At 38.0% G+C, this 25523-nt stretch overlaps 1 protein-coding gene across 4 annotated transcripts in view; it reads left to right on the top strand.

Moving 5' to 3' along the window:
• The window catches only part of PTPRB (protein tyrosine phosphatase receptor type B), a 115070-nt gene that overhangs the window by 43119 nt on the left and 46428 nt on the right, over positions 1-25523 (top strand). For all 4 annotated transcript variants that reach the window (XM_045465405.1, XM_045465404.1, XM_045465406.1 and 1 more), the window contains 9 exons: positions 612-887; positions 1726-1983; positions 4144-4407; positions 6179-6448; positions 8523-8783; positions 13274-13540; positions 17609-17872; positions 23956-24219; positions 24764-25027. In XM_045465405.1, the coding sequence (XP_045321361.1) occupies positions 612-887; positions 1726-1983; positions 4144-4407; positions 6179-6448; positions 8523-8783; positions 13274-13540; positions 17609-17872; positions 23956-24219; positions 24764-25027 (2388 nt within the window). The remainder of the gene's footprint in view (positions 1-611; positions 888-1725; positions 1984-4143; positions 4408-6178; positions 6449-8522; positions 8784-13273; positions 13541-17608; positions 17873-23955; positions 24220-24763; positions 25028-25523) is intronic.

Genomic DNA, 25523 nt, shown 5'->3' with positions numbered 1-25523 from the left:
CCTTCAAAAAAAAAAAAAAACAAACAACTAACGTTATGTATACTTAACCCCCAAAATCCACAACCTAAAAAATAAAATGTTCAGGGGCACCTGGGTGGCTCAGTTGGTTAAGTATCCGACTCTTGATTTCAGCTCAGGTCATCATCTCATGGTTTTTGAGTTCGAGTCCTGCATCAGGCTTCGTACTGACATTGTAAACGAACAAACAAACCAAAAAAAGTTCAGTACAAATTTCAAAATTATTTCCTAATGTCTGTATTTTCTATTAAGATTTTTGGTATTTCTCCAGGCATAGCCTGGATGTTTGTCAGTGTGTGGAAAGTGCAAAACTTGCAAGCCAAAGAGCATAGAACCTTTCATGGAATTCTAAGCTCAGAACTTTCTTAACAAAGAAGTTTTATTCAGAAAAAGAAGTGTATCTGACTAGTAGCTAAGTGGGTTTCTTTTTTTCAATGAAATGGTAAGTGTGAAAGTGGAGCAAAATGCCAATTTGTTTCATGGGCAGCAGATTCTCAGAGTCTTTAAGGAAAATGAATCTGTGTTACAGCAAGCTAACATGTATTTGCACAAGTCTTTAAGCCATGTCACCTTTGCGGGTTTTTGCCTTGCAGATCCTTTACCTCCTGCTAAGTTTGAAGTCAATAAAGAGAAGACTACTTCAACCAGTCTGCATGTTTGGTGGACTCCTTCTTCTGGAAAAGTCACCCGCTATGAGTTGGAGTTATTTGACAATAGCCACAAGATACAGGAGACCCAAATTGAAGAAAGTACTTCCCGGAACGAACATACATTTTTTAACCTCACTGCTGGTAATAAATACAATATTGCCATCACAGCTGTTTCTGGAGAGAAACGTTCCCTTACAGTTTATACCAATGGATCAACAGGTAAGACCGTTTATAAATAGTCGAGTATTTAATACAGTAAATTGAAGAGATAAAAGTAAGAACGCCCCCCAGACAAAAGACGATAGGTAGATAAGTAGACAGACAGACAGACAAACAAATGCTGTGCTGTGCAGTGGGTAGACTAGACTGAAAATAAGGAGATGTGGCTGTGCTGCTAGCTTGCTGGTTGATTCTGAACAAGTCCTGGAACTTCTCTGGGACTGGAATTTTCTCCAGACTTAAGTAGGCGTTTCCTAATGGCCTTTCTAACTCAAATCTTAGGCAACAGCATTTTCTGCCTCAGGTTCTCAGTTTGTAATAAAACTTATTTTTTAAGTGTTTTCATCCTTTGTAAATTCTTTTCAGAACATCAACTCATGACGTTTCCTAAATATTCCGACGCCCGGAACGAGTTTTTACTTGCCCCCACACGTCCCGATGTCAATGACACACTCCACCTCCTTCCATGAAGTACCATCCTTCTCACCATGCCCTGTCCTCTCGTTTTCTCTCCTGCTTTCTTGCTGTATTTCTGTTTTTGGTCTTGCATAGTTCTTCCCTTTCTTTTCCCTTTGCTGCTATGCCATATCATAGTTCATTGGCAAAAATTACCTTCATACCTGTTAAGTGGGTAAACTATGATGTGACTTTAGGCGCGGACTTTGAAAAGAGCATTAATCCAGGCTCCAGTGAAATTTCAAGAGTGCTGTTTTCATTACTTATTATACAAATTAGATGTACAGAGAAGCATACATAAATGTGTCATTTTGAATTAAATGTGTCTATGTCTTTAAGGAAATTATCAATGACCCTTTGGCAATGCATTTTATGTCTCTAGTGCCATCTCCGGTGAAAGATATCAGTATTTCAGCCAAAACCAATTCTCTCTTGATTTCCTGGTCCCATGGTTCTGGGAATGTGGAAAGATACCAGCTGACGCTCATGGATAAAGAGACCCTAGTTCATGGCAGTGTTGTGGACAGACATGCTACTTCTCATACTTTCCACGGACTGACACCTGGCCACCTCTATAACCTGACCATTGTGACTGAGGCTGCAGGGCTGCAAAACTACAGATGGGCACTGGCCAGGACGAGTAAGTTCCACTAACCAGCTGAACAAGAATAAAGCTCAAATCAAGGAAATGTTTAATAACCAAGGATTATTAAATTATTTGAATAATGGCAATATGGGACAAATTGAAACTCTTATGTTACAGAAGGCCCTTAAGATGTACCCACTTTTCTACTCAGAGAAAGAGAGATTCCCTTTTATTCTAAATTTTAGATGAGCCCTCGGCAACATTCTCAAGTACAGAGTTAACCGCTGATATAGTCTTAGCTTGTCTTTTTAGTATTCTATTCTCTTTGGTAAGGATTCCTACTTCCTTCTCTTAAATAAGCATCCTCTGCCCTGTGACATCACTCACAATGAGCCAAGATTACCTTTCTCAGTGCTATACAAAGACCTGCTCCTGTGAAACAGCCATTTCTTAAACCCAGTATCCAATAAAACATGCCCTGAGACCCAAGGCTACAGGAGCTATACTCACAGCCTAACATAGCCAGATAAACTAATCTTTGCTAAGTGGTTTTGTTTTTTAAATTTTTTAAATGTTTTATTTATTTTTGAGAGAAATAGAGACAGAGTGAGAGCAGGGAGGGGCAGAGAGAGAGGGAGACACAGAATCCAAAGCAGGCTCCAGGCTCTGAGCTGTCAACACAGAGCCCGACATGGGACTCAAACTCACAAACTGTGAGACCATGACCTGAGCCGAAGTCAGACGCTCAACCAACTGAGCCATCGAGGTGCCCCAATCTGTGCTAAGTTTTAACGAATATTTCATGTACACATTCATTCTATTCATTCATTTTTTCAGTATCTATCGAGTGTAAACTATATGCTAGGCATTGTGGATATAATAGTGTCTAACAAGGCCAAAGTCTTTGCCCTTTGGAGCTTACATTCTAATGGATTCTAATGCTTCTGGTGGGTCTAATAAATTCCTTCTTTTGATAAGTTATTCCCTCTCTTGAGAAACTATCTACTTTTAAGAGAAACTTTTAAGTATGTAGTGACTTAGAAATTATTCTAATGGGGAGAGTTCTTGGAACTACAAGAGATTGGTGAGAAAGATATCTGGGGGCACTTGTACATTTGCATACCCTTCATATCACACCTCAAAAGATGTATAAACATTCCCAACAAATATGTACCATATATCTTGGGCCAGCCTTGGCTGGCCCAGTTGGTGGAGCATGTAACTCTTGATCTCAGGGTTGGGAGGGTGAGCCCCACATTGGGTACGAGATTGCTTAAAAATAAAATCTTTAGGTGTGCCCAGGTGGCTCAGTTGGTTAATTATCTGACTCGATTTTGGCTCAGGTCATGATCTCGTGGTTCATGAGTTCAAACCGCGCATCGGGCTCTGTGCCAACCATGCATGGCCTGCTTGGGATTCTCTGTCTCCCTCTCTCTGCCCCTCCCCTGCTTGCTCTCTATCTCTTTCTCTCAAAATAAATAAACGTTAAAAAATTTTTTTAAATAAAATCTTTTTTTAAAAGTGCCATATATCTTAAGAGTTATTAATGTATATCAAGAGCAAATTATACTTATCACTGGCTTATGCAAAATCAGTGTGATGTGCCCATTTTTAAAATGAAACATTTTTGTTTTGTTATTAGTGAAGCCCAAAATTACGACATAGCCAAGAGGTAGAAAAAGTATTCACCAAAGTGTTTCTCTTTTGTAATCATTTTCCTTTGATGAAATAATGACACAACTCTTGAGCTTTAACTTTATCATGATTTTATATGAAAGATAGCATATTTTCAGCACACAAAATTTTGTGATGGCCGATGAGTTGACCAATCTATTTATTATGTACTTGCTATTATTAAATACATAAATATGGGAAGAAATTAGGCAGATGACAGACTTCTTTGAGCATTCTAAGACGTCATTTGCCAGTGAAGATCCCTAGGCTCAGTGAGATACACAGAGCTGTCCAGGGTTGCCCAGCTGACTAATGGCCACGTCTGAGCCAGAATCCAGGCTCCTGACTCCAATCTTTGTGCTCTTTCCAACAGCCAGACACCCTTTCTTTGATTTTGCAGTATTATTTTTGCTAGTGAAATTGTTGTTTTCTTCTGAGCAGGGAGTGCGGCTTGTAGGGATTAAAGTATAGGTCAAAATTTGGCCATAGGACTGGTCCAATATCCTGAGTTAAAGTGTCTTTTCCTTTCTTCTTATTTAGCCCCCATGGAAGTCTCAAATCTGAAGGTGACAAATGATGGCACTTTGACCTCTCTAAAAGTCAAGTGGCAAAGACCTTCTGGAAATGTGGATTCCTACAACATTACCCTGTTTCACAAAGGGACTATCAAAGAATCCAGAACACTAGGACCCTGGGTTACTGAAACTCAATTCAAAGACTTAACCCCTGGAAGACTTTACCAAGTTACTATCAGCTGTGTCTCCGGTGAATTGTCTGCTCAGAAGATGGTAGTGGGCAGAACAGGTGAGTGTAGGGCTCCAGAATATTCCTTGGTTGTCCAAATCATTGTCTGATCCATCTTAGATCCATTCATCAGGGCAAAATAAGTTCACGATTTGGGAAATATGGTCTATGTGACTGAGGGTGCCTACGGGCCAGGGCCCCATATATGGAGGAAAGCAGAGGGTTAACTGCATTCCTCTGAGTTATTTAAGCAAATGTGTTTGGAATGGTTCCTGAATGATGTGCCTAACTGGCTCTGTCCTGTGCTATTTCATGTCATAGCACTTAAGTAGCGTAGATGCATTAGCATTGATACTAATGAATAAGACGTTTCTGATCAACTCTTATAGTGAGGGCCAGTTAGCACTTAGTCATGTTTTCCATAAATTATTTTATTAACTTATGCAACCAAACATTTATCCAGTGCCTCCTATGTGTAAATTTCTGTGCGGTGAGTTTGGGAAGTTGTTAAAATGTCAGGGTTCAGCAAACTATACCCTTTGGCCAAATATGGCCTGTGACCTATACTGGTATAGGTCTTGGCTTAGCCCCAAGCTAAGAGTGGTTTTTACATATTTAAAAGTTTTTTTTAAAAGGAAAAAGAAAGACAAATATGAGACAGAGACCATACGCGGCCTGCAAATCCTGAAATATTTACTTTGCCAACCCTTGCTTTTAAGGAAGTTTCATTCTGATCAGACAAATATAGAATACACACACACAAAAATAAAAGAGTACATTTTAATAATAGTAATTGCATTGATATTTCCATGTATCAGTCACTAGCTAAACACTTTACGCCGTTATTTCATCAAGTTCTCCCTACAAAACCATGAGAGAGGTTCTGTTACTATCATTTTACAGATAATTCAGACAGATGAATTGGTGGGGTCCAGACAGTAAATGGTGGGGTTAGAATTTAAACCGGAGTGTTTAAGTCAAGAGTCCATTCTCTGTGCTGTTAGAGATTCCAACTAAGAGCCTTATGGTCAGAAAAACAAGAGAACAAAATTCTTGTTCAGAAGAGCAGTAAAGACTTCTCAGAGGAAATGGTTTTTAACTGGGACCTAAAAAATGTGAAGAGGGAAAAGAGGAAAGGGCATTCGAGGTTGAAGGAATAACATAAGCAAAGGCAGGAAGGCAGAAGAGCCTAGGATACTAACAGGTCTCCAGAACATGCAATTGGAGGCCAGCATTTGGGAGAGTGGGGAAGCAGGGAGGGTGGCTCCAGGGAGTGGTCAGAGGTTATGGGGTCTGATCTTGGAAAGCTATGAATGCCACACCCAGGACTTGGTGTTTTATTCTGTAATTAATGGAGAGACCTTACATGTTTTTAAACAAAGGAATAATTAGACCAGAGCTATATTGCAAGAAGATTAATCTTGTTTTTGGAAAAGAATGTTTCATGACCACAACATGCAGTGTCTCTACCAAAAGACACCAACCACATCCATCAATGTCAACATCATTAGAAGCAACACCAATATTGTCCCTAGGGCTGGCGTGCAATCAAGAAAACACAGCGCTCCTATATCTAGGTTATTAACAGTGTGACAGAAAATTGCATTACTGGTATATTACTAAGATGATTTTAGCGTTCATTTCTTGAGTGTCAAATGCCTCCAAAATTAGGAAAGAATACTCGCTTGCAATCCACAAACATTAGAAGGGGATAGAAATATTTTGAATTGCAACAATCAGGTCTCTTATCTACTTTTTCCCATGAAAAGTGAATGAGTATCCTTACTTTTGGTTTTTAGAATCTCCTTTTTGACATCATTTCACCGTTTAGTTCCAGAGAAAGTTGGGAACCTGGAAGCAAACAGCAATGGTTCGATAAGGTCCCTACTAGTGAGCTGGTCGCCCCCTGCTGGAGACTGGGAGCAGTATCGTATCCTGCTCTTCAATGATTCTGTGGTGCTGCTCAACATCACCGTGGGAAAGGAGGAAACACACTATGTCATAGATGACTTGGGGCTCATACCAGGAAGACAGTATGAGGTAGAAGTCACTGTTGAGAGTGGAAATCTGAAGAATTCTAAGCGTTGCTATGGCAGGACAGGTAAGGAAATACCAACGTGGTAATGACTGTTGGAACCTTAACTTGGTCCCTCTCCCAAGTAACACAGATAGTGGTCAATATCATCCCTCCTCCGCCTCCCCGTGTTCCCTAAATTTGAGATATTATAGACTTATTATAGACTGAATTAGGTTTGGTAATGTTTAATTTAGTCAAATTAGAACATTAAAAATCGCTTCCAGTAGGAAGTCCATTATTCTATAAAAAGAAAGCCATATTAAACACCAAAAGAATGGGAAGAAAACAATCTGAGAATCCTTCCCACAAAAGAGGACAGCTGACAATTTTTCTACTTGACCTAATTTGCCTTGACCTAATGTTGACTAATTTCATGTATCAAGGAAAGGTTATTAACGTGAAGAGGGATATATTTGGATTTTAGGGTAGAGGAGAATGAAAATCCCAAGACATGGGTTTTGGTATTCTGGCTGTCACCACTATACTGTAACACCTTGGGCAAGTCACAACCCCTCTGAGTGTGTTTCCTCAACTTTCAAATAAGAGAATTGCCCTTCCAAGCTTAACATTTCTATGATATGGAATGTCCATACTTGATATGAAATTTGAATATCTTCTCTCTTAGTCTTGCCTGATGATAAGTAAATAACTGCATTGATTCAATGTTCTTCTTAGAAGAATGTCAAAGAAAAGGACCAAGACACCTCCTTAGCTTGCCAACGGGGTCTTCCAGTAATATCTTCATTTTTTAGATATTAATATCCCTTAAATAATGATCAAAGACCTATATAAGCTTAAACCAAGCTACTTTTAGCATTTCACAGAACAAGTGTCTATGTCCTCTCCGATATTTTACCTCATTCACCTAAAATAACTTGGAATACTGTGAAACAGTAAGGCCTCTCAGCATACTGTCATAATTATCAGGAAAATTTTCTTAAACTGTACCTCTGGGTGAATAAGGTAAGCCGAAGTAGGCTTTGCTGTAACAACCCAATTCGTTTCAGTGTATTAAAGAAGGAAGATACAGATTTAGGGACTCAATTAGAATGGAATTATAGAAAATTTCTTTGATGTAAAAATCAATATGGTTCTTCCATAATTTTGTTTCCCTGTTGTTTTGTGGGACCAGTACTTGATTCTTAACGAGGTATCCTAGAAATTGTAATAATAAAACTTTTTAAAGAAATAGAAACAATTTCAATTCTTTGGATAATGGGAGCCCTTAATCAGGTACTATTATTACTCTTGCTTTCATGGGTACATCAATGGCCCCTTCTCAGAAATGAAGGAAAGAAGCACTTTGTCTTTCCAACCTAACGGAGTAAAAAATACTCCTAACTTCACCTAAATACTCAAACATGGAACTTTCTCTGTGGGTTTGTGGATGACAAGATTGAATTAAATATTTTTGTATCATAGGGTTCATGTGAAGAAATAAATACTCAAGGTAATATGTGGTCAAAAATAAATGATCCAGAAAAGCACCTTCCAATAGTATTCTTTTGAATCCTCCTTTCTGGATACATTATATAAACAAAGTTTGGAGTGCCTGCTGGCTCAGTGGGAAAAGCATGCAATTCTTGATCTCAGGGTTGTGAGTTTGACCCCACATTGGGTATAGAGATTACTTAAAAATAAAATCTTAAACAACAACAACAAGAACAAGGATTAGCTTTTTTTTTTTTCTTCTTCTTCTTTCCCTGAGAGCTCATACACATTCAGAAAAGAAATGCTGAACTGGAACACTCCTATAGTTGGAAGGGAACAGCTCTCTAGGAAATACTCTAGTGTTTCTTTTCTTCCTCCTCCTCTCCTCCTCCTCCTTCTTCTTCTTCTTCTTCTTCTTCTTCTTCTTTTAATGTTTATTTTTGAGAGACAGAGAGTGAGCATTAGTGAGGGAGGGGCTGAGGGAGAGGGAGACAGAGAATACAAATAAGGCTCCCAGTGCAAAGCCTGATGCAGGGCTCAAACCCACAAACTGTGAGATCGTGACCTGAGCTAAAGTCCAACGCTCAACTGACTGAGCTACCAGGCACCCCTCCTTCTAGTGTTTCAGAATCAAAACATTGACACAGTCTCATTGCCTTTTCCTCAGCGCCCCTGGCTGTCCTCCAGCTTCGTGTCAAACATGCCAACGAAACCTCACTGGGTGTCATGTGGCAGACGCCCATAGCAGAATGGGAGAAATACATCATTTCACTAGCTGACAGAGACCTCTTACTCATCCACAAGTCACTCCCCAAAGATGCCAAAGAATTCACTTTTACTGACCTGGTGCCTGGACGAAAATACATAGCTACAGTCACCAGTATTAGTGGAGACTTAAAAAATTCATCTTCGACTAAAGGAAGAACAGGTAATATTCTCTATAAAAGTTTTACTGTGTGCTAAATTGTTTAACATTCAGTTTACAAGTGTTCATTAAGTGCCTATTATGTACTGGCCATTGTTTTATTAATTTTTTCTATTGTTTGTTGTTTATTATATTAATTTCAACTCTTAGTGTTCGTTTGTTTGTTTTACTTTGGGTTTATTTTGTTTGTTTATTTCTTTAAATTTTTCTTAATGTTTATTTATTTTTGACAGACAATGAGAGACAGAGCATGAGCGGGGGAGGGACAGAGAGAGAGGGAGACACAGAATCCGAAGCAGGCTCCAGGCTCTGAGCTGTCAGCACAGAGCCCGACGCGGGGCTCGAACTCACAGACCGCGAGATCATGACCTGAGCCGAAGTCGGACACTCAACCAACTAAGCCACCCAGGCGCCCCGGGTTTATTTTGAAATTGAAACAGAGCAGAGAACAACTCTTCCAAGGAGTTTTGCTGCAAAGGAGAGGCAGAGAAATAGGGCAGCATCAGAAAGAGGAAGTATGTTTGAAAGAAGGATTTTTTTTTCAAGAATAGAAGAGATTCCATGTTTTATGTAGACAGAAATGTTCTAGAAGAGAAAAGAGTGGTGATGATGTAAGGAAGAATTGCTGCAGTTATTATTTGAATAAGCAAGAGATACTGGGATTTAGAGCACAAGTAAAGGAATTGGTGTTAGGAACATGAAGGGGTGCCTGGGTGGTTGAGTCAGTTAAGCGTCTGACTTCGGCTCAGGTGATGATCTCGCTGTTTGTGGGTTCGAGCCCCATGTCGGGCTCTGTATTGACAGCTTGGAGCCTGGAGCCTGCTTCTAAACAATTACCACTTATCTTCTCATCTTTCCTTCCTGTATGTCACAATTTCTGTCTGGGCTTACTTTCCTTCATTTTGGAAAACGTTCTTCACATGTCCTTAGTTAGAGTTTTAGGGACTAACTCTCCAAACTTTTGTTTTTCTGCATATGTCTTAACATAGCTCTCAATCTTGAAAGATATTTTCCCTAGGTTGCAATTGTGTGTTGAAAGCTAGTTTCTCTCAGCACATTGAAGATATTATTGTAGTCTTTCTGGCATTTATCCTTGCTGTAGAAAAGTCAGGTGTCAGTCTAATTTTTTTTTCTCTCTCTCTCTCTCTGGGTAATCTATTTACTATGACTGCTTTTAAGATTTACTCTTTGCCTTTGGTGTTCTGTTGTTTACAGTAATAACCTAGATACAGACTACTATTTGTGTATCTTGCTTGAGATCATTACAATTTGTGTACTTGTAGGTTAGTATCTTTCCTCATGCCTGGAAATTCTCAGCCATTAACTCTTCTGATACTACCTCTGTTCTCCCTCTGGTATTCTAGAATATATATGCATATGCATGTATATGTATATATATATATTTTTTCATGTTTTCTATATACTTGCCCTCTTGGCTATAATCTGGATAATTTCCTCAGCCCTTTGTTTTTAGTTCATGAATTTTTTTCTTTAGCTCTGTCTCATCTTTTTCAACTTTATCCACTGAATTTTAAATTTTAATTGGTATGTTCTTCACTTTGAAACATTCTCTTTAGTTCTCTTTCCATATCTTTTTTGTGCTCGTCTGCTCTTTTGTCATATTTCCATTATCCACGTTTGTTGTTATAAGTAAATAAACCATTTTTATTTTACTTTCTTCTATGTCTGATAATTATAATAGGTGAAATCTTAAGGGGTTCAATCCTGTTGTCTTTTGGGTTTGCTGCCTTTTGCTTATGGTGCTTTACTTCCTTAAGTGTTTGTGAGTCCTTAAACTCATACACCTTGGAAACCTTGTGAGAATTCTTTGAGGCCTTGTTTGAAGATGGGTTTTAGAAAGAATTTTCTTTTCAGTTGATCCTTTGAGGTGCACGGGTGGCTATCAACCCAGACCTATTTTAATTTGAATTTTCAACTTGAGGTTTTTCAAGCATCCGGTATTAATGAATCTGGGTTGCAAACTCACTGAAACCATCTTGAGGTTATGAATGCTCAGCAGAAATGGTTTTCTTCTCCATCCAGTGCCAAGGAGGCTGAGAGCAGAGAGGGAATATTTATTTCACTTACACTTAGAATGTAACCTTTCAGGACCCAGTGTTATGCAGGGTCACCTATGAGGTTCCCCAGTTTGGAAAAGTCCTACCTCCTATCCTATAGATCGTGCAAATCCGTGTATCAAAGCTTCAATTTATGTTTGAAAAATGCCACCAAAATGAAAGTATGGTTCAGTGAACCAATTACCTTTCTATCACTTTTAGGTCTCTGAGAGTTCCTTACATTCTTGACAATGCACTCATACATTTATATATTTATATTTTATCCCACACACATAGTTGTATTTACTGGGGGGGATTTTCACAGTACGTAGCCCACTATATTGCCAGAATTGGAAGTCCAAGGCATTTTGTGAGTCTTAAGATCATTTCCATCATTCTCAACATTCACATTACTGGACCCTATGGTAAGTGTATTGTTTAACTTTGGAAGAAACTACCAAACTGTTTTCCAAACAGTTGTAAAATTTTACACCCCCACCAACAATATGTGAGATTTCCAGTTCCTCCATGATCTCAGTAGCACTTGGTTTTGCAAGTTTTGTGGGTTTTTTTTTTGGTTTTTTGGGTTTTTTTAGCCATTCCAATAAGTGTGTAGAGGTATATCATGCAATTTTAACTTGCCTTTCTCTAATGCCTAATGGTTTTGAGCATCTTTCCATATGCCTATTTACCATTCATGTATCTTCTTTGGGGAAGAACATATTTTCAAATATTTGTCCATTTTTTGATGGGGTTGTTTGTTTTTTATCACTTAATTTTGAGAATTCTTTATATATTCAGATATTAGTCCTTTTGTCATAAATGTATATTGAAATGGTTTCTCTCAGTCTGTGGCTTGTCTTTTCATTAATTTATTAGTGTATTTTACAGAATGTAAGTTTTTAATTTTGATATCCAATTTATCAGTTTTTTTTTATTTCATGGACCATACTTTTGGTGTCATGTTAAAAAATCCTTGCCTTGTACAGGGTCACAAAGATTTTCACCTAGAGTTTTTATAGTTTTACATTTTTAATTGAAGTGCATAATCCATCCTGAGTTCATTTTTATATGTGTGTGAGATCTGGGCCAAAGTTTTTGTCTCTGCATGTGGGCATCTAATAATTCCAGTCCTATTTGTTGAAAAGACCCTTCTTCCTCCACTGAATTGCCCTCACATCTCTGTAAAAAAATCAATTGACTATATATGTGTTGGTCTATTTCTGGACTCCCAATTCTGTTGCATCGATCTATGTTTCTGACTTTTTGCCAGTATCACACTGCCTTCATTACTGAAGCTTTCTAGTAAGTCTTGAAATCAGACGATGTTACTCCTCCAACTTTGTTCTTCTTTTTCAAAATTATTTGGCATATTAGTTCCTTTGCTTTCCATATGAAATTTAGAATGAGAATTGAATCTTCCGACCCAACTACAATAATCTTTTTTAATGAATATATTTGTATCTTAATCCAAGAGTTAACAAATTCTAAGAAGGGTTGTGCCACGATTCCAATCCTTTTGATTACCAAAATTCAGGGAAGAGGCACAAAGAAAATCAAATACGTTGATCAAGAGTCAGCTTTAAGATCTGTGTAAGAGATTTTTTAATGGGTAGGTTAGAAATCACAATAGTTGTTAATAGGAGAAGGGCACAGGCTCACAGGTTAGATAGATCAGGCTTTGGATTCCAGGATGACTATTCATCAGCACTGTGATAATAGGCTAAGTTACTTATATTTAATTGTCTTTGGTTTCCTCATCAGTAAAGAGAATCAAATGAAATCAAATGTAGAGTTTCGAATGAGTATCAAATAATATCTAAAAACTATAGAGTCCATAACTGGCACAAAGCAGGAACTAATAGTTCCCACTACTAGTTATGGTTATCATTGTTAATTACCATTATTATAAGATAATGTAATTTATACTATTGTAACATTTTCACGTATAGTAATAATTGTCCTCTTGAGAATGCTCCAGTAAGGAATTAACCGGTTTTAAACTACAACCTAATCATCAGGTTGAAGGGATTTCCCACTACCACCCCATAACAACCATCAGCTCAGGTAGCTAATGTAGCACTCAGTTCTCATGAGGTAAGGACAGATGAAATCACATAAAGTAAGCAATATTCAAAAATAAAATTCTTTCATTACTGAACATGTAAAATCGGAACTACTTAATAGGTATGCTTCATCTCATCCTTGGATCTGAGGTAATTTTGATTTTCCATATAAACAGCTTCTGTATGGGAGTAGTTTGCCATATGCCACAGGAAATAGAGCTGAGAGTCTATAGCAAAAAAAAATGTAGATATATTTTTAGCATCTTCAAGACTGTCTCCATTTTTGACTCACTTTGTTACACTTCCTTAGGGTGATTAAATGTCATCTGTTTTGCTTTTCTTTTTTTTCTTCTTCTCTACTGTGGTTTAGTGCCTGCCCAAGTGACTGGCTTGTATGTGGCCAACCAAGGGACAACCAGCAGTCTGTTTACTAACTGGACCCAGGCACTGGGAGACATAGAGTTCTACCAAGTCTTACTGATCCATGAAAACGTGGTCATCAAAAACGAAAGTGTCTCCAGTGAGACCAGCAGATACAGCTTCCACTCCCTCAAATCAGGCAGTCTCTACTCTGTGGTTGTAACAACAGTAAGCGGAGGAATCTCATCCCGACAAGTGGTGGTGGAGGGAAGGACAGGTAAGAGGAGCCCATGGCAACTCAAGAGTATATTCTAGGATTTTTTTAAACATCCTGAAAACAGATCCATTTTTGACTCTCCCAAAAGCCAAGTTTCAATACCAACCATCCGGAAGGTGGTTACTCTTCTAGGAGTAACTCTTAGAACTCCTTAGTAACTCTTAGAACTCTAGGAGTTACTCTTCTAGGAATGGAAATTGCGGGGTAACTCATGTTACTCTTCTAGGAATGGAAATTGCGGGGTGGGTGAGGGTAAATGAGAATGAATTCCTAATTTTCTAAAATCTCCCATAAATGTGTCATAAAAACCTTTGCCGCAACATAATAGTCATTTGATGCCGAGGCTTATCCCCACATTCAGTTGATGATTTCCTTAATGTTCATGGCCCAGTTAAGATGAAGACAAGTAATGAAACTTCTTTTAAAAAAGTAAATTCCACTCCCTTTCATATTCTTTCAAGACATAGAAAGGAAATGATCTCTAATGTCTGTGGTTCAAAGTTGAGTTAATAAAATTCCCAAATCACATATATTTTCATAAGCAGCATTAAACAAGTGCTTAATACTATATTAATACTGTTAATACTAAACAATGTTCCCTGACCTTGAAGAGATCACAGTCAAATAGGGCAAAGAGCTATGTGGTCATGTGCGTCAGACAGGGTTGGCACCAAAGAAGGAGATACAATTTTCTGCACAATACCAAGAAAGAATATAAATAGACAATATACAACTTATGTTCCCATTTCTTAGAAAGAAAAAAATTAAATGCATTCAGTAGAAGCTTTGATAATTACTAATGAACTCAGAATCAGGTCAGTGACTTTACCTACTTAATTTTATATGATCATAAGTTGGATTTCAGGCTGCTTCTTCTAGATCTCTGATGCCTACATCTGAGTATCAGCTGTAGGCATCATCGATAGGTCCCTTTTCTAAAAATCATGAATCTCATCTACTTAATGAACCCAAAGAACATTAACTTCATTAACTCTCCCAGAAAAGCAACTAAGTCATTGAAAAGGTATTTCCTCATTTTGGAAGAAATTCACTGATACGTACCGTTTTTCTCATTTTCTCCTTCTGTGGTAGCTGATGTTGTTACTACCCACGTCCTTCTTCCTGATACCTTCTTTCTCCTCTTTCAGTACTTCTTGGCACCAACCATTGGTGTAGCATAATTGGGGGTAGGGGACTGAAAAACTTAGCTTGGGAATCAGGAGACCTAGAATCCGGTTGTAGCTCTGCAATTAACTTATGTCTCAAAACCTCCATTTTCTAATCCATCCCTAGTAATATACCCCAATTTAGCCCTACTGGAGGAGGGAAGGAGAATTAAGAAAGCTGAGGTAAGGGTTGAGGAGAGGGTGCACCCATTTCCCAGTGAGTTGCAGTCATGTTAGTCAGATCAGACTGACTTATTTCCTGCTTACACAACTGTGCAATGTGGGGGTTCCTGATTAGATAGCTCTATTGGTTGGTTCTTTCCCAAGCAGTAGTTCAGGGATCCAGGCTCCTACCATCTGTGGCTCTTCCTTCCTCTAGGTCCTCAGAACTCTGTCCATTTCTCCAGAGAATAGAGGTTCCAGGCAGGGGAAGATGATCGGACCTGGAAGTAGATACGTCACTTCCCCCCACATTCCACTGGTGGGAACACAACTATATGGCTACATGTCATGCGGGGAATGCCGGGACATAACTTCTAGTTCTGTGTCCAAGAGGAAAGAGAAGCACAACTAGTCAGATTCTGCCACATAAGTTAATTCCCATTTTAAAATACCTTAAGGGCTTTCTGACTTACTGTGATATACTAAAACAGTTTGGCGCCTTATACCACTTGGAATAAGTGGGGCCTATAGTTGTTTTTATGCCTAAATTTCAATTGTAGCAGAGATATCAGTATTTCACCCACTGTATTTAACAGAAGTATGCAAAACCAAGACAAAAAAATTCTGTGAAGAATGATCACAATGTTTTGAGGAAAGGGCAAAATGTGAATAAATATAAGCATGAATTATTTTATTCAAACACATTAAGAGTGCAGACGTTATCATGGGAAAGGGGGAATATGGGATACCACTATAGAAACACAATGACTGGAGATTTTGAAATTTTCCTAGATTAGTAAATTTTGTATATGGTAGATTATAAAAAATTCAGTGGCTAAAGCCTGGATAGTCATTACCATCTACTCAAATTGCTGAAAGATCTGTCAGTGCTGAAATAATTGAAAGGTTTTGAAAGGTTTTCTCTTTCACTTCTATTTCCACAGAGTTGAAACACATAAATACACCTTCAGCCTAGATAAGGTGGCAAAATATTTAAAATTCAGGGGTGCCTGAGTGGCTTAGTCAGTTAAGCGGCAGGCCGTTGATTTCAGCTCAAGTCACGATCTCACAGTTCGTGAGATCGAGCCCCACGTTGGGCTCCGTGCTGACAGCGCATGCAGCCTGCTTCTGATTCTTTCTCTCCATGTCTTTCTGTCCCTCTCCTGCTCACACTTGCTGTCTCTCAAAATAACTAAATAAACTTAAAAAAAATTCTTAAAAACAATATTTAAAATGCAAGATATCGGATATGCTTAACAAATCTAATTCTAACCTGAGAAAATTTTTTCTAAAGGAAAAACAAATTTCATATCTGTTTTTCATAAACATGAATTTACATTTTTGACAAGACATCTGATAATTATATCTTTTCTAATAAAATGCCAGTACTTGCAAATATTTCTAGCAGTTTTAAAAATCAAGCATAATTCTTTTGAGAGCAACCAGGGGATGTACAGATTGTTACATTAAGGTTAAGAAAGAGGGGAAGGAAGGAGGGATGAAGGAAGGGAGGGGGGGAGGGAGGGAGGAAGACATCAGTATATAAATGTGGCTAAAAAGTTCAACTTTATGCACAGGAAATGTTCATATACATGGAACAGCATTAGCAAAGTTGTTCGATACGGTGCTATGTATAATTTTTGGTGATGGACAAGTGCTTGCACGTGTAAAGACAATTTTGGGGCTTAAGTCACAAAGTCAGAGCACATTAGATTAGAAGGATTCTCAGAGGTCATTTAGCTAGACCCTGTCCATTGTCCATGATGTACTGCTAGTGACAATTATACGAAAATGTTTAGCTAAAGTAGTGAACCAATGATGAAAACAGTAGTGCAGTTTGTATACACTACAGGATTTTATTCTGATATTCACTACTGGCAATACTGTTTACTGTACACTTATTTCTGATACATGTACAATTACCACTCGATATCACAATGATTAATTTGCATACTGTGTCTAGCGAAGAAGCTCCTTGAAGGCATCCACATCTTTTCTATTTTTGTGTATGTGGCAAATAGTAGGTCCTCAATAAATGTTTGCAGCACTAAGCCCCAAATAAAATAAGCAAATGATGATGGCCGTTATCACCACAATAGCTTTTCTGCCCACAGGCGGGTCAACCTCCTGATTTGTTGCTTTCAGGATGCGCTTTTAGGTTTATTTCTTGCCACTAGAGGGCAGGAAATGCTTTATAAAGGGAAGATGCAACCCCTTTGGTCGTGTTAGTTATTAGACTCCCCAGGAATAAATAATTTCATCACAAGAAAATCCAAACTATCCCAAAGTCTAAGCTCTTTAGAAAAGTTATGGCAACCTTCACCTTTCCCTTCAAACATCTTTGCTTATTGATGGGTTTGGTTTGAGCTGATTGGATTCAGCAGTTTGGATTTTTAATGTTTTTTCCTTTTCCTACAGAGTGAACCTCCTGACATATTCACCTAAAAATGCCTCCACTTAAAATACCTTACAAACAACACCATAAAAATACAGTAGTGGCATCCATATATTTATAAGGCACCCAAAAGACCTCCTTGCATTTTTATTTGGGCTAGCCTTGCTGATATAAGAACACTTAGCTTCCAGAAGCTAAAGTGAAATGCCCACACATCTTTGACCTCTTAGGTAATCAGTTGAGATCTCCTGAGTCCACACTGTATTTTGCTGGCTGTCGTAGATGACTCCAGACTTTTGACTGTGCTTTCTTTTGAAATTTTCTCCCCCACTTTTTAAACCCCAGTCCCATCCAGTGTGAGTGGAGTGACGGTGAACAATTCTGGTCGGAACGACTACCTGAGCATCTCCTGGCTGCCGGCTCCCGGAGATGTAGATAACTATGTGGTGACCCTCTCTCATGGCAGCAGGGTAATTCAGTCCCTCATCATTGCCAAGTCTGTCAGCGAATGTTCCTTCAGCTCCCTTACTCCAGGCCGCCTCTACAATGTGACCATAACTACAAGGAGTGGCAAGTATGAAAACCATTCCTTCAGCCAGGAGCGAACAGGTAAGGCTATACATACGGAGATCCAGGCTCTGTGAGAACTGCCTGGCTATGTGTGGCTCAGGGCATCAGATCTGCAACCGTTCTGTAATGATCGGATTAAAGGCTTTTTGAGATCACAGAATTGTGACAGAGTCTTCAAATTTTGACCCTGGAAATTCCTTATGTGAGCAGATGTTTCCTTTAAAGTAAGATGAACCCTACATTTGTGGCTAGAATTCGTATTATATGCAAATATAGTAACAAGTGTTTTCTGGGAGTACTTTTCGGTTGCTAGACACTGGCTATGTTAACTAACTTAATTCTTGCAAATTCCTGATTGAGGTCGTTGTTAGTATTCCCACTTTACAGATCAGGAAATCAAGCTTCAGAAAGGTTAAATAACCTACTTGCTCCACTGTTTAACTTGTGAAACAGCCAGTGCCTTTCTGTATTTAACCCCAGTTCTGAATGGCTCCAGAGCCTACAAAGTTATCTGTCCTGAAATGCCTATTTCTGAAGGCATTTCTGAAATGCCTATTTGGTCAACGTCTACTGTTCACTCTTTTTCACACAAGGTGAAGATGTGAACTTTCATAGTCCCAGGACCAGGAGCACAATCTTAGCAAAAGCAATGAATGCCAGGTCTTCGATGTGATGGAAAGAACTAAATTTAGACAGCTACCATTTTCCCCACGTACTTATGCTTTTGGGGGGGTTACATCTGAGATTTCTGCTTAAGGTTGACATTAATATTTTGTCAGATCTTTCCTGCTAAGCTATGGGTTGATATTTGCATTTAAAAATGCCAGGGTTTTGGAACACCAGGATGGCTCAGTTGGTTAAGTGCCCAACTTCAGCTCAGGTCATGACGTCTTGGTTTGTGAATTCAAGCCCAGTGTCAGGCTCTTTGCTGACAGCTCAGTAGAGCCCACTTCGGATTCTGTGTCTCCTTCTCTCTCTGCCCCTCCCCTGCTTGCCCCCCCCCCTCAAAAATAAAAACAAACATTAAAAAATTTTAAAAACTTGTTTCATTTAAAAATGTCAGGGGTTTTTGGCAAGAGAGTCAAGAATATTCAATGTAGAAAAGACAGTCTCTTTAATAAACATACAGAGATAATTGGATATGCACGTGTAAAAGAATGAAACTGGACCCATATCCTACACCACAGACAAAAATTAACTCAAAATGTATGAAAGACTTAAATGTAAAACCTTAAAATATAAAACTCCTAGAAGAAAACATAAGAAGAAAGCTTTTTGACATGGGTCTTGGTGGTGATTTTTTGCATATGACATAAAAAGCACAAGCAACAAAATAAAAAATGAACAAGTGGGACTACGTCAAGCTAAAAGATTCTGCACAGCAAAAGAAGCCATCAACAAAGTGAAAAAACAACCTATGGAATGGGAAAAAATATTTGCAAACCATATCTGATAAGGGGTTAATATCAAAGTCATCATTAATATTCAAAATAGAAATAACTTATACAACTCAATAGCAAAAAAGTAAATAACTCTATTTAAAAATGGGCAAAGGACCTGAACAGTCATTTCTCCAAGAAAGATATACAAAGGCCAACATATACATGAAAAGATGGTCAACATCACTAGTCACCAGGGAGATGCAAATTAAAGCCACAATGCAATATTACCTCTGGCCATCATCAAAAGACAATAGATAAATGCAGTCATGGACATGGAGAAAAGGGATCCCTTGTGCACTGTTGGGAGTATAAATTGATAACAGCTACAATGGAAAACAGTATGGAAGATCCTCAAAATTTAAGAACGACCACATGATCCAACCATTCCTCTTGGGGGAATATATCCAAAGGAAACAAAATCACTAGCTCAAAAAGGTATCTGCACCCTTGTGTTCAGAGCAGCATTATATACAGTAGCCAAAACATGGAAACAATCTAAGTGTCCATCAGTGGATGAATGGATAAAGAAGTTGTGGTATATCTATACAATGGAATAGTGTTCAGCCATAAAAATGAAGAAATCCTACCATTTGCAGCAACATGGATGGACCTTGAAAGCATTGTGCTAAGTGAAATAAGTCAGAAAGAGAAAGACAAATACTCTATGACCTAACTTATATGTAGAATCTAAAACTAAAGCAAAAACAAACTCAGAAAAAAAGGGATCAGACTTACGCTTAACAGGGGCAGACGGTGGGGGAAGGGAGAATTAGAGGAAGATGGCCCAAAGGTACAAACTTCCAGTTATAAAGTAAATAAGTACCAGTGATGTAAAGTACCCCATGAATGACTGTGACTACTGTATGATCTATAGGAAAATTGTTAAGAGATTAAATCATAAGAGTTTTCATCATAAGGAGAAAATTTTTCTCCTTTTTTCTTTTCTTCTTTCTTTTCTTTTTATTGTATCTGTAGGAGAGATTGGATGTTAGCTGAACCAACTGTGGTAATCGTTTCATAGTATTTATAAATGAAACCATCATGTTATATGCCTTAAATTTATACAGTAATATATATCAGTTATTTCTCAATAAAACTGGAAAAAATAATAACAAAAAAGAAATTAGAAGAATATACTGTAAAAAAAAAAAAATGAATTTGTCAGGTTTCCAAAACCAAAGTGTATTCACATTCACCGAAATCGAAAATTTCAAAATCACTTTTGATACATTAGCCTTTGCTAGGATCTGCTATTGACCTCTCACAAAAGTTTTCACTGGTATATCTTTATTTTGCTTTTCTTGCCAACAGCATGAACATAGAGCATTACTACTTAAAGTTACAATGGTTCTCCTCCCTTGCTCCTCTGTCCACTTAACTCCATCATGCTGTGCCATGTGTCCCTCTCAGTTCTTATTAATTCTTTCTAGGAGAAATTTAGCACTCATTGCAGTGTTTTGCATCTCTCCGTCTGTGATTGCCTTTATGTCTGGAACCATATCTTTTTTTGCATGTTTTTTTTCAAAACCTGGCTTATATAAGAACTTATAATTTTATTGCTGTTGCTGAACGCAAGAATTAGCCAGTCATCTTCTGGACTCAAAGACCTTACAAAAATCTAAAACTATGAAAAAAAAATTCATTTTTTGCACAAGGATCAGGACAATTGATTTCATCAATTGTTACCTAGCAAAGGGTCTGGAGCCTCATAGACACTCAATAAATGTTCAATAAGTTAACAATCAGAAATCACTTAGCTCTAGCTAGTTTTTAGTGCCCCATGGGTAGAGGTTAGGAATGTCATAACCTCTGAAACTGTCTATGAAATCGTTGCAGATAGGAAAAGTATGTGTATTTCTTTGAGGAGCGAGTGTGTGATTTTCGAAGTTTCTGTGACCTCAAAAAGGTTAAGAACCACTGATTTACATTGCTACAGGATGCTAACATTGAAAGTGTCCGTAGATTGATCTAATCCCATCTCATTTGGTGATAAAGTCCAGGAGGGAAAGTCACATTGCTAACCAGTAATCAAGTTCAACCTAGCTCCAGCGCTATTTCCATTACATAGTGCTATCCCTGAAAGCCCTGGTTGGGGATATAAAGAGCTATGCCCTACCGTCGAACGATTTAAAGCCTAATTATAGTGATAAAATCACAATAATGACTGAGATGTGAAAAGTAGATTTCCATTTATGAAGCAGCCTTATGTCAGTGTCTTATGTTGATCAGCTTGGAGCCTAAAAATCACCAGAGTTAAAGGATGTATCATCCAACTACTAACCCTTGCTTCCCCTCTCTGTCAACTCATGAATGTTTCCTATCCATCTGATCTTCATACTGCAAGCCTTTTGCTCAGATTGTTTTTAAATGCAAAAAAAAAAAAAAAAAAAAAAAAAAGTGACCCTTTATTCAAAGCACCTGCTTGACTCTTTAAGCCAGCATGAACTTGGATTTGATGCAATGAGTCAATCAAGGCAAGCCATTGCCCCCCAACAAATCAGTTTAACATAGAGTCACATCTGAGTTGCTGTCTTGTTGATTTTGGCTGATTGTGTCAAAGCCCTTTTCCTTTTCTAATGCTTTTGTTCTACATTTTGGGTAAAAATATCAATATTTCTAATTCTGCATCACATCATCTCATCGTGCAGCAAGGCAAGTCTCACAGATTACCTCCAATTCCACCTGGAAAGCCCCTTATTGACTTAGCATGGCGTGCAACCTGGTTTTTCTTCCTGTAATAGTTGCTTTGTCTTCAATAAATTGCCTGGGTCATTAACTTTTTTTACTTAGCCCATGTGCATAAAAACTTCCAAATTTATTTTCCTTTATTCTATGATGAATAAATTCTAGGTACACTGTAATCGGTTTGGGTAAATATCTTGAAGAAAGCATACCTGTCCTGGCTCCATATCTGCAGTGAGATATATTCTTTTTTTTTTTAATTTATTTTTTTTGCAGAGAGATATATTCTAATACAAAAACTAACCACTACACATATGCCAACAAAATATAATAAAATGCAACGGTAGGTGTGAGAAACATCATGGAAAATGTGGCTTAGAAGCCAAAATATTGAAATTTCTGGGTCATTTCGTGCTTCAAAGGAAAGTGGAAGAGAAGGTTTAGACACAGGCTTTGTCCAATTGATTGATCAATTGATAGACTGGTTGAGAGAAAACCACAAGTACACATTGTTTCTTTGTATATTTATTGGGGGTAACCTCAGGTGCACAAAATTGGATTAATCTTAATTCTTGGTTCAGGAAACCATGTTTTGTCACTTTTATTTATTTTTTAGGCTTCTAATTTAATTCAGGTATTTAATTAGTCATTTTTAATAATGTAATACACACAAGAAACCACTACCTATAATAAAAGCTAGAACCTTGACAATAACCTATATCAAGTCATATGGTTCCCGCCTCACTGATTCATCCAAAGGTAGCCCATCATCTTAACTCCCATTTTCATCTGTCTTCTTGCCTTTCATTTTGCACAGTTTTATTTATGTAGTCCTAAAATTATGGGTTAAAACACTTTGGATCTCACATTATTTTTTTTAATGTTTTATTTATTTTTGAGACAGAGAGAGACAGAGCATAAGCAGGGGAGGGGCAGAGAGAGAGGGAGACACAGAATCCAAAGCAGGCTCCAGGCTCTGAGCTGTCAGCACAGAACCCGACAGGGGGCTCGAACTCAGAAACTGCGAGATCATGACCTGAGCCGAAGTCGGACACTTAACCGACTGAGCCACCAAGGCGCCCCTAACATTATTTTTAAAAAGGTTATTTTAGGGCTACCTTGGTGGCGCAGTCAGTTAAGCATCCAACTCTTGATCTCAGCTCATGTCTTGATTTCACGGCTTGTGGGATTGAACCCCGAATGGGACTCTGCGCTGACAGGGCAGAGCCTGCTTAGGATTCTCTCTCTCCTTCTCTCTCTGCCCCTCCTTTGCTCATGCTCTCTCTCTCTCTCTCTCAAAATTAAAAAAAAATAAAATAAAAGGTTATTTTATGCAGTATGTAATCTCTTGGGACTTATATTATATTGATAACATTCACTTATATTTTGTGTTTTGATGTTAAAGGCACAAAAATCCATATTTTTACATTTTGAGTTAGAAAGTAATTAGTTATGACTGTTATATAATTTCAGTGTGTATATATACCAGTTCATTCATCCACTCTCCTGTGGTTGAGGATCCTCTCTCATCCTTAGTCCTATTGGGTTTTTAAATTTTGCCATAAAATTATAGGGTATTTTGCCATGGTCTTGATTTGATCACCAGCGATGTTAGACATCTCTTCATGTATTAATTATGTGTTTCGTCTTCTTCCATTTTTCTTTTGGATTATTTGTATTCTTCTTTGTAACTTTTTATTACATCTTGAGTCAACAGGTATGTTAGAATTATTAACATCACCATCAATTCATATTAATCATCAGTTATCATTTTTAATGTTCAGTCTTGTACCTGACATTTTGTGTAGGCCAGACACATTGTGTAGTGTAACAGTCTTTCCCCTCTGGAAACGTGTGATCTGAAGGTCTAAAACTTTTGTTTTCAATGCCCACAATAAAAATCTACTCACTTACCTTTACTGTTTCAGGTTGTCATCTGTGATCAATTACTCACTTAGAATCACTATATCTTTAGTACTTCTCTGTTCTCTTTTTCAGTGCCTGACAAGGTCCAGGGAGTCAGCGTTAGCAACTCAGCCAGGAGTGACTATTTAAAGGTATCCTGGCTACATGCTACTGGAGATTTTGATCACTATGAAGTCACCATTAAAAACAAAAACAACTTCATTCAAACCAAAAGCATTCCCAAGGCTGAAAACGAGTGTGTATTTGTTAAGTTAGTCCCTGGACGGTTGTACAGTGTTACTGTTAGTACAAGAAGTGGACAATATGAAGCCAGTGAACAAGGGAATGGAAGAACAAGTAAGTGGAAAGATCGCAAAATCTGGTAGCTGGTTGGGACTTGAAGGTCATCGAGTCAATAAAATATATGAGCCTTGCATTTTCTCTGCTTACTGATCAGTAAATTACATTCCCAGTAAGTCTTACTTGGAGCTAACAGCATTCGGCCAAGCGATGGCCTATGATTACAGAATATTTATTGGTAGATAAAAGCAAGCATAGTCGGGAAGCAAGAAGGCCAAATGTCCCATTTCTCTTCCTTGTCCTCTTGCGTTGTGGCGTTTAAAGTTCTAGACATCTTTTTTTATCTTATGATTGAGGTCATAATTCATTTTATAATTATATTCTACCAACATTTACATATAAGATTTATGTCAGGAAAAAAATTATAATTTTAATAGTTGCTTCCAATTTTTTTTATTTAATTTAATTATGCATGAAGTAATTCAAGTGGTTTATTTGGGGAAGAGATGTTTGCCAGTTCCTTGAATGTGATTCATAAATTATTGTGTAGGTAAACTTTAATCAGTCACATTCCTGAAGTGTCTTCTCTATTCCTCTCTAGTCCCAGAGCCCGTTAGGGATCTAACATTGCGGAATAGGAGCACTGAGGACCTTCTGGTGACTTGGTCACGAGCTGATGGGGATGTTGACCAATATGAGATCCAACTGCTGTTCAATGATATGAAAGTATTTCCACCTTTTCACCTTGTAAATACTGCAACTGAGTATCGATTCACCTCCCTGACCCCAGGGCGCCAGTATAAAATCCTTGTGTTGACCATCAGTGGAGATGTACAGCAGTCAGCCTTCATTGAGGGCTTCACAGGTAATTTCAAATGTGGCTCTTGAACCTGAGTAGTTGTGGTGGTGTATTTAGCATGTTGGGTAGCCAGGCATTTGGGATGAGGATTTTAGGGTAAGAAGGAGATGGCAAGAAGTGAGGTTATCTTGATGGTGACAACGATGTTGTCCAATCTGGATTAACTAAAGTACAACACAGGATAAAACGAAAAAAGGCTTTCAGAGAAACAGCAAATAGCATTGGATTTATGTGAATAGCTGGTGCTTGTAAGGCATATAAATTAAAAAAAAAAAAAACAAAACAAAACTCTGTTGGTTGGGTATCCTTTCTTTGGAACTTTGTTCGGACTGTTGTTATGATAGTTGACATTTATTGACAGTTTACCTTGAGCCAGACCCACAGTAAAGAACTTAACATGGACATTTTTGTTCAATCCTCACAACTCTGTGGGCTGGTTACAATTACTAACATTGCCATTTTTCTGATGAAGAAACTGAGACTTACAGAGGGTTAAGTAACT

Source organism: Leopardus geoffroyi, chromosome B4, assembly GCF_018350155.1.
Source record: "Leopardus geoffroyi isolate Oge1 chromosome B4, O.geoffroyi_Oge1_pat1.0, whole genome shotgun sequence".
NCBI classification, from domain to species: Eukaryota; Metazoa; Chordata; class Mammalia; order Carnivora; family Felidae; genus Leopardus; species Leopardus geoffroyi.
Note: the sequence above shows the minus strand (reverse complement) of the source record. Positions and strands in the feature narration are given on the sequence as shown.